This window comes from Oncorhynchus kisutch, linkage group LG21, assembly GCF_002021735.2.
Source record: "Oncorhynchus kisutch isolate 150728-3 linkage group LG21, Okis_V2, whole genome shotgun sequence".
NCBI lineage: Eukaryota > Metazoa > Chordata > Actinopteri > Salmoniformes > Salmonidae > Oncorhynchus > Oncorhynchus kisutch.
The window spans coordinates 28,944,480-28,959,078 of NC_034194.2; the positions used below are offsets into that span (position 1 = coordinate 28,944,480).

A 14,599-nucleotide genomic window follows, 5' to 3' on the forward strand; every position below is an offset into this window, starting at 1 on the left:
AGGATTGTCCTGATGACTCACATTTCTTCCCCAGGAAGGAAGCGATGGGTGAGGAAGGTGCCCTCACCAGATCATCTAGACATGCTGACAACCAAAACAGGTGTGACAAGTGTCAACAGACCTTCCACTATGAGAATAGCTACCTGAAGCACATCAAGTAGGTGTAGTTGGACATTACACATTAGTTACACGTTTGTTGGATGGATTGCAAATGAGGGGAGCCCAATGTACTGTCAAATGTAAAGCACTTAGAAAACCTAAAATCTCAACTATTTTCATTGTTGTTCTGATCACATCTCTAATAACTACACTCCTCGATTGTTACCATGACCACCAGGAGGAGCCACGGTGTGCAGGGGGAGGTGACATACCGTTATGACACCTGCCAGCAGACTTTTGCCAACCTTTGAAACCCGAGGATCCATCAGAGACACGTCCACAGTGACGAGAGAGTGTATCCCTGCGACGTCTGCACCAAGACTTTCAAATGCATGAAGGATGTGACGCGCCTCCGACGACAGGTTAGGACTGGTCTCAGTCGGGGGATTTGGGATTGCTTTTGTAGCACTTTTTTTATGTAGGATTCTCTGGATTGACGTCCTGTTTCCCTAGTGCATTACTTTTAACTAGAGCTGTAAATGGCTAAACCAAATAAACTACAATATATGAACATGGTATTTCCTCTTCAGTTTCTATTTGCTGCAAGTCTAATCATTTATTGAGACAATAAATATCTACTCTTCTCTACTGCTAGGTGCATGAGGGAGGCGGCTTGCGGCACACCGGTCTTGTGTGTAATAGGGCACTGAGCTCTAAGACAGCGTTGAGGTGGAGGGGGAGAGTGGAGTTGGAGGTAGGTTCCAGGAGGGGGCCATGTTGGTACATGGTGAGCCTTTCACCCTTTCAGCCAACTGGGGCGACCCAGGGACCATCACCCTGGTCAGCCACACCACCCTGGGTGGGTTCACGGTCATCCAGACAGAGATGCAGGCAGGGACCCACCTACGCATTGTCACCACAGACAGGGCCGGTGTCATCTCTCTGGATGGATCCACTGTCTCTGTCACCTTCTCAGTGTCCTCTATATATCACTAGCCACTTTAAACAATGCTACTTAATATGTTTACATACCCTACATTATTTATCTCATATGTATACGTATATACTGTACTCTATATCATCTACTGCATCTTTATGTAATACATGTATCACTAGCCACTTTAAACTATGCCACTTTGTTTACATACTCATCTCATATGTATATACTGTACTCGATACCATCTACTGCATCTTGCTTATGCCGCTCTGTACCATCACTCATTCATATATCTTTATGTACATATTCTTTATCCCTTTACACGTGTGTATAAGGTAGTAGTTTTGGAATTGTTAGATTACTCGTTGGTTATTACTGCATTGTGGGAACTAGAAGCACAAGCATTTCGCTACACTCGCATTAACATCTGCTAACCATGTGTATGTGACAAATAACATTTGATTTGATTTTGAGTTTTGATGGTGTGGGGGGGCTTTGCTGATGACACTGATTCATTTATAATTCAAGGCACACTTAACCAATATGGCTACCACAGCATTCTGCAGCGATATGCCATCCCAGCTGGTTTGCGCTTAGTGTGACTATAATTTGTTTTTCCAACAGGGCAATGATCCAACACACCTCCAGGCTGTGTAAGGGCTATTTGACGAACGAGGAGACTGATGGAGTACTGCATTAGATGACCTGGCCTCCACAATCACCCGACCTCAACCCAAATGATATGGTTTGGGGTGAGTTGGACCGCAGAGTGAAGGAAAATCACCTCAGCATATGTGGGAACTCCTTCAAGTCGATTGGAAAAGCATTCCTCATGAAGCTGGTTGAGAGAATGCCAAGAGTGTGCAAAGCTGTCAAGGCAAAGGCTGGCTACTTTGAAGAATCTCAAATAAAAAATATTTTGACTTGTTTAACACTTTTTTGGTTGTTACATGATTCTGTGTTATTTCATAGTTGTGATGGCTTCACTAGTCTACAATGTAGAAAATATTGTATAAATAGTGTCCAAACTTTTGACTGGTACTGTACATATCATGTTCAAACTGTGTGGAGTGTAGGTCTTCAGATGGATCTTCCTTGTTCTGTTTGACAAAAAGCAATATCAGTACTGAGCCTTAACAGAGAATTATAGATATATTTATTACTGTCCATTCTCAGACCAAATAAAAAAGGGCACTATTCCACCTGAAAGAAGCTTGATATGCAGGCTGACATTTTTCCTGGCTGTTTTGGATATGAAACAAATTCATTGTCATCACTCAGGCTCGAATTCTTTAGTTTACAACAACCATTTATGATATTGGAAGTAATGGACATTTCCTTTCTAAATCCCTTTAAGACATTTTCAAGTTGGAAACCAAGGAAAGAATGGAAAAAAGCTTACAACATCATAAATCATCTTTAAATATATTTAAATACTCATTTCTAGATTAGTCACGTGCTAAACTATAGAATAATTACAACTGTACAAATCATGCAGTGTTTATGCATTAGTGGAACACCTCTCTGCCCTACTGAGGTTACTCACCACTAGACAGGAAATGTACAGGCAATATCCTCCATGAAGAGGTACGACTGTAGATCCACATCCTAACTAGGGTTTGGCAATATTAATACGAGAGCAACTGATACCTTCATATAATAGAATTCAACATAACATTTGGAATAAACAGGGTACACATACTCTTCAGGCCTACACATTGCAGCTTAAGTTAACTCATACTGTAACTATAAGAACCTCGACATTGCACAAAAACAATGTGAGACGAGAGTGTAAGGGGGGGGGGTAATGGAGAGGGGGTGGCATGCCATGATGTATGTCCCTGTGGTGATGTGTTCCCCCAGTGTAGTCTCACTTCAGGTCCCCCTCATCCCCCTGGATGGTCTTCTTGATGCGCAGCAGCATGGTAGTCTGCCATTGGTCCAGACGAGAGATGGAATCAAACTCTTTAATCTGAGGGAGGGAATAAGATGAAGTCTAAGAACCTGTTCAAATAAAGAATTCCACCCCCCCCCCCCCATTAAAGAAATAAATATTGAATGACTAATCATGAAAGACATGTACTGAATACCTGACTTTCACTAATTCAATTATAAGCAACGACAAAAGGAACAAGCCTGGTGAATCAATCCAAAAATGAAGACTTACTGCTTCAGTGAAAGCTTCACAGTTCTGTTCCTCATGAGCGTCCAGGAGTTTCTGTAAAACAGTGATTTAAGGTTGTCAGGTGGCTTCCACAAAATGGCTGCCATGCATCAGAGGCACACATTGGTAGTGGATGACATATGTCATACTATGCAAGTGCGTTGCGATCTATTATACTGTGACTTCAATCCATTACCCTGACCAACACCATAATGCAGTGCTACTCAACCTGAAGCACACAGGTAAGTTTATTTGTCCCCAAAGTTATTATGTCTTGTTGGACATAAGACTGTCAAAACACCAGCAAATCTGAAATCTGTTCCAAAGTATTCCCAGGCATATTGAGGCATACAGTACCAGTCAAAAGTTTGGACACCTACTCATTCAAGGGTTTTTCTAGAAATGTTACTATTTTCTACATTGTAGAATAACTGAAATAACACACGGAATCATGCAGTAGCCAAAAATAAAGTTTAATCAAAATATATTTAATATTTGAGATTCTTCAAAGTAGCCACCCTTTGCCTTGACAGTTTTGCACACACTTGGCATTCTCTCAACCAGCTTCATCTGGAATGTTTTTCCAACAGTCTTGAAGGAGTTCCCACATGCTGAGCACTTGTTGGCTGCTTTTCCTTCACTCTGCCGTCCAACTCGTAGCAAACCATCTCAATTGCCGTGAGGTTGGGTGATTGGTGCATCAGATGACCTGGCCTCCACACTCTCCTTCTTGGTCAAATAGCCCTTACACAGCCTGGAGGGGTGTTGGGTCATTGTCCTGTTGAAAAACAAATGATAGTCCCACTAAGCGCAAACCAGATAGGATGGAGTATCGCTTCAGAAAGATGTGGTAGCCATGCTGGTTAAGTGTGCCTTGAATTCTAAATAAATCACTGACAGTGTCACCAGCAAATCACCCCCACACCTCCTCCATGCCTCATGGTGGGAACCACACATGTGGAGATAATTCGTTCACCTACTCTGAGTCTCACAAAGACACAGCAGTTGGAACCAAAAATCTCAAATTTGGACTCATCAGACCAAAAGGACAGATTTCCACCAGTCTAATGTCAATTGCTCGTATTTCTTGGCCCAAGCAAGTCTCTTCTTATTATTGGTGTCCTTTAGTAGTGGTTTCTTTTCAGCAATTCAACCACGAAGGCCTGATTCATGCAGTCTTCTCTGAACAGTTGATGTTGAGATGTCTGTTACTTGAACTCTGTGAAGCATTTCTTTGGGCTGCAATTTCTGAGGTTGGTAACTAATGAACCTATCCTCTGCAGCAGAGGCAACTCTGGTTCTTCCTTTCCTGTGACGGTCCTCACGAGAGCCAGTTTCATCATAGCGCTTGATCATTTTTGCAACAGCACTTGAAGAAACTTTCAAAGTTCTTAATTTTCCATATTGACTGACCTTCATGTCTCAAGGTAATGATGGACTATTGTTTCGCTTTGCTTATTTGAGCTGTTTTTGCCATAATATGGACTTAGTCCTATTTGGTAAAATACCATCTTCTGTATACCACCCCTACCTTGTCACAACACAACTGATTGGCTCAAAAGAAAAGAAATTCCACAAATTTCCTTAAGGCACACCTGTTAATTGAAATGCATGAAGCTGGTTGAGAGAATGTCAAGTGTGCAAAGCTGTCACGAAGGCAAAGGGTGGTTACATTGAAGAATCTCAAATATATTTTGATTTGTTCAACACTTTTGGTTACTACATGATTCCATGTGTTGTTTCATAGTTGTGAAGTCTATTATTCTACAATGTAGAAAATAGTAAAAAAAGACAAACCCTGGAAACAGTCGGTGTCCTAATGTTTGACTGGTACTGTATGTGACCATATACTACTGTAAGCACGGTTTGAAATGATGTTTTAGTCAATTATCTGACCCCCTGATCATCTGTTTAAGAAAAACAATCTGCGCACGGCTGAATCAAGTTGATGATCCCTGACAAAAGGGATCCAAATAGATGGCTTTCGGTAGAGTCACCAACCTACCTTCAACAGTTTGCACTCTCTTGAGTCGGAAAAGGCTGGGAACATCTCCTCGTACTTCTCCACAGCAAGCTGCAGAAATTAATGAGCAGTCAGATTACTGCTTCATTTAATGAGAAAAGGACTGAACCCTCTGGTGTAGTGGACATGATGCTGGTAATTGCTAACTGACCTTAGCGTTGAGTTCATCCACGATGAAGTGACACAGAGAAGCTTTGAAGAAGTACTCTTTGGCGCTGTATTTCAGCAGGGGGTTATCCATGGTGCTGGATCCCACCTGGAGAGAGACACACACACACTGTTGATTCACTGTGTTCATCAATTTAAATTGGGAAACCACTAATATACAAATCAGTTTCTGTTCACATACATGAGCACACACAAGAATGCATGCAGAGGTGGGACACACCTGTTCGTAGATCTCGATTGCCTTGGCGTATTGTTCTAACTGAGCGGCGTAGGCCCCCACCTTCAGCAGACACTTGTTGGCAGAACTGTTGGACTCCTCTCCTTTGTAGTAGTCTGCTGCCTGCTCATAGTGGGCGATGGCCTAGAGCAGGACCAGGGGGATGGGAAACCAAAACAGTTGGTGTAGAAATCCAGAAATTGCAAAGGAATTTTATTTGTAATGTACACTTTTTAAAAAAAATCGCCAATAAGAAAATGAAACTGGTCAACTATTCCAAATAGTGTATTTTACTCTTGCTAGACACAGATGAACACCTTATTAGTCCATATACAACATTAAAACATACCTTCTCTATATCCACCAGTTCTGACTCGTAGATCTCTGCGATGGTGATGTGGTGTTTGGCTGCGATGGTGAACCTTCCCTGGATGAGCAAACCACAGGACAGGAATTAATACTGGAGCCGGGAGCTTTGCCTTACTAATGTGGCCAGACAAGGAAACACTCTGGGTCCTGATCATTACTAAGTGGACAGAGGCGTGAAATCATCACTAAATGACGTTATGGAGAAGAGCCACTCCAGTCATAAATACAGCTGTAAGTATACAGACAGATAGCCAAGTCCTTAAACTTAACCTGCATCACAATACAAATGTTTCAGTTGAAATGGCCTTCAGACCTCGAGTGTCCACGCCGTACTAATGATACAATACATTGCCCTCTTGAAACAGAGAGAGGAGCGTCCTCAAGGGGACTAGGCTACACTATAGGCAAGGTGCTAGTCAGAGAATAGCATTGGAAGTAAAGAGGAGAACCAGCATTATCAAAACAGTTTTACAACTACGGCTAAAAGGATCATTCCTGACAAGAAAAGTATCTGTGATGACAATGCATTGTCTGGGTCTGGCCAAGCATGTCCCAGTCTCTGAGCGTCTGTCTTACCATGTCTGTGTATATATCAACGGCTGCGTTTAAGCACTTGATAGCCTCTATTGGCAGCATTAAAGGAAGAGGGCAGAGTTAGACTGGTAGAGAAAGTATCAGATAGAGCAGGTTAGAGCAGGTTAGATACATATTACAACAGTCAAAATGTTCACATCCAAAAGGAGAGTTCTGGAAAAAAGTGAAAGCACAATAAATTAATTTGCATTATGATTATTTTGTCACCTCTGAGCTCCCATTTCCCTTTCTTAGTTTAGGTCAGAGTATGTGAGCAGAGCGTGCCCAATTTGACTGGAGCACGGCGCAAGATTGCCAAAGGCTGGAGCGTCGGCCTTCTCTCCCGTTCTGAATTCTCTCCAGTAGTGCTCACTTCACGAGCTCAGGGCATGTACAGCCCAGCATGCATTTGTAGTCTACTTGTGTGCTGCTATAGCCCCTTGCTTTAGTTACTGTCATGGAGTTCGAAATATTTTCCATAGAAACTGATAAAACACACAGGTGCTAAATCAAGGTGACTTACAAAGATGAGGACCAACAGCAAGAGAGGGAGTGTGGTGATGTGTCCACACTAAAGAATCATTGTGGAATCTGAAAACACATATCCTGAAAACATGTTGTATTTACTACATGCTCATGCTAACAGAAAGGAACAAGGTGGGTAGATAACCAAGTGTATCATTGTAGCAAAATATTTATAAAAACAAAAATAATCAGATCTCTTAAAAGTTTCATTCATTTCTGTTCTATTATCTATACAATAGAACATCATTGATTTTGGCCCAATAGGCCTGGCATATTACCTCTTTCAATGAGCTTTCCATTTTGATTGGGTTACTTTGCCTAAAGACCTACCTATAGAAAAAAATAGAAACGCTGCATCCCTGTTCAGCCTGGCAAAAGGGTGTTTAAGCACACCCAGTGGCCCAGTGGCTCTGCAAGTGTGGAGAGGATATTCTCTGCTGCTCTCCAGACACCATCGCATGAGCCTGAAGCCAGACTGGCCAATCTGGTGTTTCTAAAGATGAATTCAAAGGCAAGGTAGACTGAGCCGAATAAGGCATTTGTTGTTTAATTTGTATTTAATTCCAAGTCACAGCCTATATGCGCAATTTATAGACTATGATTTAATACAACAAAATGCTGTTTAAATGCCGAGTGCTTAATGTCCCCGAGTCCCTACCAGCCTAGTGTGTCACACTCGCAAATGCTTCACAATGTATTTCTTTGTAGGCTATAGACTTGAAATAATTTGAATAATATAGCCTAAATAATTTTAGGCTCTCTGGCTCCTGACCTATTTAGAGTGTTTATGTGCTGTTTAATATGACATGTAGCCTTTTGAAATGATGAGGGCTTCTTACATTCACCTTTTCATGTTTATAATAATACTTTTCATTCAAATCATATAGTTTTATTTCAATACTTCAACACCAAATGGTTGGTCTAAGTAGTCACAAATTGATGGGTGTTGGTTACATTGTAATGTTAATGAATGGAGAGAATTTGGAGTGGCAGGTTTTGTTTCTTCCTGTGAGCGAGGAGCATGTTTCAGTGGAACGGTTGGAAAGGACTTCCAACCGTTCAACTCTGCTCACATACTCTGGTTTAGGTTATCATCTGAAAATGTCATACATTTGATATAATATTCATTGTCTTGTACTCCAGGGTTAGTTCAAGGTTATATAACATTCAATAATGTCTCCTTGAATCTGGCTGTGTATTGAATCTAGCTAGGAGGATATACGCTAGGCTACAGTAGGCTAGAATTCCATCGCCATCACTGCTGGTGGGTGAGCGGCAGCCGGGGTTTTATTAATAAATCCACTTCCAGTCAGACAACATGGCAAACTACCCTCAATAATAACCACGCCACGGTGGGGACTCCAGCCCCACGGCTCTACAGTATTAATCATACCAAAGGTGGAGGGAGCACTGGAGAGCTTCCCAATTCTACTCCATTCAATTCAATAGATATTTATTGTATGGTACTCAAGTACAATTGGTTTGCAACATAGCAGGGCTCCATCTCCTCTGATCTAACCCTGGGGCAGATTATGATTGGCCCAAGTCAGATACAAACAGACAACCTATACTGGATGGCCTGATTTCTGACACACTACCAGAGACATATCACGAGTCACTAAGAAATGACTGGAATTGTCGCTGTAGACTTGCTTCTCTGTAGAGCCCAGTCTGCTCCAGTTACAGCTCTAGAGCCTCAAGTCCCACTGCTGCCTGTGGATGTATCTGACTGACTCATACCACTGACTTCTATTAGCCCTGAGAAATTAACACCCAACAACAGATTCACTACATGTGAATCTGCTTTCATAAAGGGACAAATGTAGAAAATTTAAGTTAAAGCAGGCCATTTGGGGAGAATTACTGCAGTCAAGTGACTGATTGTGTGGTGCATGTTAATTACTGATCATTTTGACTTTTTTCTGCATGTACTGTATGCATGTTATGTTATCCTGCTTGCTGGCCACATTGATTGATTGGTTGGTTGTGTGTCTCACCGTTGGGGTCAGACTTTTTGAAGGCGTTTCCTGCATCGATGAAGCTGGTGGCCGAGTCGTGTTTGTTCTGGAGCTGCATGTGGATCCGGGCGGCCTGGCAGAATGCATTACCAGCAGCTGGGGAGATGGAATGACACACACAAGTAACATGAAGCAAATTCATTGGGCCCTCCAAGAATAGTGTTCCTCGAAGCCCTCTTAGAATAGCGCTGCTCTACTACAGTTGTAATGATTCCCTGCCGCCACACAGAGGGCAGCACATTGCCACGGTCTTTCATGTGTGTAGGCTACTGGAAATGACAGACATCTAGCCTATCTATAGAGTCAACTGGAAAAGGGACAACCGAGTCTTCCTAAACTGACAGCGTTTAAATAACATTTCAATTTTAATTAAAACCTTCGTCAAAGATGCACACACACCTCGGCTCTGACACAATATGCAATAACTAATGGGCAAATCATTCCATCAAGGTCAACCGTGTTTAGTGTGAAATAGCGCAGACAGAAGTGTACCGTTCCAGTTCTTGGCCATCTTGAACATGTTGGCTGCTCTGCAGTACATTTCACATGCCTCCTCCACTTTATGAGGTCCGCTGTAGAGAGAAAAATACATAGGATTAACAGACCGACACAATGTGGTGGAAAATATCTGAAAATGCAGTGCAGTGCTTTCATCAACCAAGCACTTTCTATTGACCAGGCTCTTATACTGCATAGAGTGAAGACATCAGTCAGCTGACCATGTTGGACAGTGCTGATAGATTTCTCTCTGATCTACTACCAGACCTGACTCCCTATGAGTTTCCTCCAGCTGTAGACGAATGATGCTCTGACCAGGATGACATCATTGGGTGCGTTCGACATTGCTAACGACTTTTAATCTACAAATCACCTTGCATCATAAATAACTTCTCAATATTATTTGTGGATCAGTCAGCCAGTCTCAATTTATCCATTATACATCACGGTTTTGATGCTCTTGAACACAGCCATTGTCGTCGTCATACAGGCAACCTGAGCATAGAGTGGAGTAGATATGTTGTGGGTCACTTCTTAGACTTAAAGCAACATAGTCCCATCTCACACTCTCTTTAGCCTGATCAAAACAGAAATCACTGTCCACACCACAGGTCACTGATACACTAACCAGCCTACTCAAATCAATGTCCCCAATCTGACTTGAATCAATGTGTCCGGCTACGCCCTACCCTGTGTCCGTCCTTATTTGATGCAGCATACCAGACATCCTTATTTGATGCAGCATACCAGACATCCTTATTTGATGCAGCATACCAGACATCCTTATTTGATGCAGCATACCAGACATCCTTATTTGATGTCTGGTATGCTGCAAGTTTGACAGCTGTTCCTGTTGATTAGATCTCTAGCTACATGGCCTAGTTGCACAAAAAAAAAGAGAGAGTGTTAAATTACATTCAGTCATTGATCATACCAAATTAAACACTCTGACAATCTACACAGCAACGAGGCATTACTGATGCTAAATGGATATACCTTAAACTGATACAATTGTCATTACAGCATGTTAATGGTTTTCCACCAATATAGTACAGTAGAAAGACTGTGCCCTGAGGCCAGACATATAGGGAGGTTCTCTAATGAGGGTGAGTAAAATGTGTCCGATTTAGACCTCTACCATTACATTGCTTTCCCCCTTAGGGGGTACATTTGAGAGCCATTTCATTTAATTAAGAAGACAATTAGATGTCTTCCAGGAACTGAATGCAGTACGTCTTAGTGTAAGTACACAACAGTATTCTTCTGTTCACTAATATTGTACGGTACAGACAGGCTACTAAATTGGGGATCCTCCCAAGTCTGGTTGGCTATATGCACCAGAGACTAACCTGACTGGCCTGCATTGCAGTTGCCTTAGAATTGGCAGACATCTACTCCTATCCTACTCCTCTATTGGAATAAATTACTGGCAAATACGTTTATAAATATATGTCACACAAAGGTGGCATATAGGATTACACTTATAAGTATATACACTCAGAAAGGGTTGGAGAAAAAACAAGACCGAATTGATGTGCTGTATCAAATTACCCTATATTTTATTTATTGTGAGTAGGCGTTAAATGCAATTAGAACAATTAAAATGTATGGGCCATAGCCGTTTTTAGCTAGCTTTCATTGCACAGGCCCAAGAATCGTGACCGGCTGCTAGGTTGTTTACATACACTTGAAAAGGGATTAATTTATCTGGTTTGTGGTAGACAGTGTCAGTAGCTACATTTATCTGGTTTGTGGTAGACAGTGTCAGTAGCTACATTTATCTGGTTTGTGGTAGACAGTGTCAGTAGCTACATTTATCTGGTTTGTGGTAGACAGTGTCAGTAGCTACATTTATCTGGTTTGTGGTAGACAGTGTCAGTAGCTACATTTATCTGGTTTGTGGTAGACAGTGTCAGTAGCTACATTTATCTGGTTTGTGGTAGACAGTGTCAGTAGCTACATTTATCTGGTTTGTGGTAGACAGTGTCAGTAGCTACATTTATCTGGTTTGTGGTAGACAGTGTCAGTAGCTACATTTATCTGGTTTGTGGTAGACAGTGTCAGTAGCTACATTTATCTGGTTTGTGGTAGACAGTGTCAGTAGCTACATTTATCTGGTTTGTGGTAGACAGTGTCAGTAGCTACATTTATCTGGTTTGTGGTAGACAGTGTCAGTAGCTACATTTATCTGGTTTGTGGTAGACAGTGTCAGTAGCTACATTTATCTGGTTTGTGGTAGACAGTGTCAGTAGCTACATTTATCTGGTTTGTGGTAGACAGTGTCAGTAGCTACATTTATCTGGTTTGTGGTAGACAGTGTCAGTAGCTACATTTATCTGGTTTGTGGTAGACAGTGTCAGTAGCTACATTTATCTGGTTTGTGGTAGACAGTGTCAGTAGCTACATTTATCTGGTTTGTGGTAGACAGTGTCAGTAGCTACATTTATCTGGTTTGTGGTAGACAGTGTCAGTAGCTACATTTATCTGGTTTGTGGTAGACAGTGTCAGTAGCTACATTTATCTGGTTTGTGGTAGACAGTGTCAGTAGCTACATTTATCTGGTTTGTGGTAGACAGTGTCAGTAGCTACATTTATCTGGTTTGTGGTAGACAGTGTCAGTAGCTACATTTATCTGGTTTGTGGTAGACAGTGTCAGTAGCTACATTTATCTGGTTTGTGGTAGACAGTGTCAGTAGCTACATTTATCTGGTTTGTGGTAGACAGTGTCAGTAGCTACATTTATCTGGTTTGTGGTAGACAGTGTCAGTAGCTACATTTATCTGGTTTGTGGTAGACAGTGTCAGTAGCTACATTTATCTGGTTTGTGGTAGACAGTGTCAGTAGCTACATTTATCTGGTTTGTGGTAGACAGTGTCAGTAGCTACATTTATCTGGTTTGTGGTAGACAGTGTCAGTAGCTACATTTATCTGGTTTGTGGTAGACAGTGTCAGTAGCTACATTTATCTGGTTTGTGGTAGACAGTGTCAGTAGCTACATTTATCTGGTTTGTGGTAGACAGTGTCAGTATCTACATTTATAGGATGTGCACAAATCATCCAAAAGATGTATAGGTAGCTAGTTAACATCTGAGCCACTGCCCAAATTCGACAGAGTGCCGTTGACTGCATATTTCAAGGCTTAGATTAGCTGACTAGATAGGTAGTTTGCTAATTAGAAGGCTCAATGGTATTGCTAGCTAGCCAACTGGTTAAACTCAGACTTCATGATGATGTAGCTAGCTACTAGCTCGTTATTTTTATGATGTATTTACTACGGCATACTTAGACTGAGGTATGTACATGTAATAGCATTATATAGCTACATGGCCTGGTGCCAATGATTAACCTCTAACGGTAGCTACAAATAATACCCAGAGTTTGATTTAGCAAGATATTAGCATGCTTACAGATGATGCGCTAGCTAACCGTAGCCCTATTGACATCGTTCTTACCCAAACATGCCTCCCAAGAACGAGCCAGAAGTTTTCACTTTCTTGTCAGCGTCAGCCATAAGCTGAATCGCTTCCTTTTCTTTCCCCGAGTTGTCCATGTTCTGATTATAACAGTGCAAATACTAGCTAGCTAACAGTCAGACAGTACCCGCATCAAGTTCTTGTAATGAAGGATTACCGTCGATGGTTTTATTTAGCGTAGGCGTGTCCTTGCAGTAGTAGCCAAGAGAATCACGGGACTGAGTTTCCATCTAGGCAAAAAGCGTTACCCTTATGTGTAGTTAAACTACAACTCCCATCTGAAAATTGAATTCATTAAAGCCCAGACATTTCTGATCATAGAGTAAAACAAGTTTTTGGAAGCATAATACATTACTTGACCAAAAGTATGTGGACACCGTCGAATATATTATTCCAAAAATCATGAGTATTAACATGGAGTTGGTCCTCCCTTTGTTGGTATAACAGCCTCCAATCTCCTGGGAAAGCTTTCCAGTATATGTTGGAACATTGCTTCCATTCAGCCACAAGAGCATTAGTGAGGTCGGGCAGTGATGTTGGGCGATGAGACCTGGCGCGCAGGTGGCATTCCAATTCATCCCAAACGTGTTTGATGGCGTTGAGGTCAGGGCTCTTTGCAGGCCAGTCAAGTTCTTCCACACTGATCTCAACAAACAATTTCTGTGGACCTCACTTTGTGCACAGGGGCACTGTCATGCTGAAACAGGAAAGGTCCTTCCCCAAACTTTTACCACAAAGTTGGAAGCACAGAATCGTCTAGAATTTCATTGTATGCTGTAGCATTAAGATTTCCCTTCACTGGAACTAAGGGGCCTAGCACGAACAATTAAAAAACAGCCTGCAACCATTATTCCTCCTCCGCCAAACTTTACAGTTGGCACTATGCATTGGGGCAGGTAACTTTCTCCTGGCATCCGCCAAACCCAGACTGCCAGGACTGCCAGATGGTGAAGCGTGATCCATCACTCCAGAGAACATATTTACACTGCTACAGAGTCCAATGGTGGCGAGCTTTAAGCCACTCCAGGCGACGCTTGGCATTGCGCATAGTGATCTTAGGCTGCTCGGCCATGGAAACCAATTTCATGAAGCTCCTGAAGAACAGTTATTGTGCTGATGTTGCTTCCAGAGGCAGTTTGGAACTCATAGTGAGTGTTGCAAGAGAGGACAGATTACTTTTATGCACTTCACTACTAGGCAGTCCCATTCTGTGAGCTTGTGTCCTATATCAGCACTTACAGTTGACCGGGCAGCTCTAGCAGGGCAGGAAATTGATGAACTGACTTGTTGGAAAGGTGGCATCCAATGACAGTGCCACATTGAAAGTCACTGAGCTCTTCAGTAAAGCCATTCTACTGCTAATGTTTGTCTATGGAGATTGTCGTGTCCTTTATTTTATACACATCAGCAAAGGGTGTGGCTGAAATAGCCGAATCCACTAATTTGAAAGGGTGTCCACATACGCTATACATACAAAAGTATCTCCTATCATCACACCTAGACATTAAGAGAAGGTTCGAGTCTGTTTCCATCAT

General features: G+C 42.0%; 1 protein-coding gene and 1 long non-coding RNA gene across 3 annotated transcripts; one reads left to right on the forward strand and one right to left on the reverse strand.

Annotated features, from left to right (window-relative positions):
- The first annotated feature begins 386 nt into the window (after positions 1-386).
- LOC116356205 (uncharacterized) lies at positions 387-1,711 on the forward strand. The gene is made up of 3 exons (XR_004204692.1): positions 387-521; positions 755-853; positions 1,661-1,711. It is a non-coding gene; the product is annotated as an uncharacterized LOC116356205 (long non-coding RNA).
- Positions 1,712-2,169: 458 nt separating this feature from the next.
- Positions 2,170-13,271, reverse strand: LOC109866592 (beta-soluble NSF attachment protein-like). 2 transcript variants are annotated; one of them, XM_020455338.2, is made up of 10 exons: positions 13,044-13,271; positions 9,586-9,665; positions 9,073-9,189; positions 6,554-6,600; positions 5,958-6,035; positions 5,612-5,752; positions 5,375-5,479; positions 5,206-5,274; positions 3,204-3,254; positions 2,170-3,008 (listed from the first exon to the last, which is right to left on the reverse strand). In XM_020455338.2, exons 1-10 carry the CDS (start codon positions 13,139-13,141, stop codon positions 2,907-2,909), a joined length of 888 nt encoding a protein of 295 aa, XP_020310927.1. In that variant the 5' UTR covers positions 13,142-13,271; the 3' UTR covers positions 2,170-2,906. The 2 variants fall into 2 exon arrangements, with proteins under 2 accessions (XP_020310927.1, XP_031656503.1); XM_031800643.1 differs by lacking the exon at positions 6,554-6,600 and having other exon boundaries at positions 13,044-13,240.
- Positions 13,272-14,599: the final 1,328 nt, after the last annotated feature.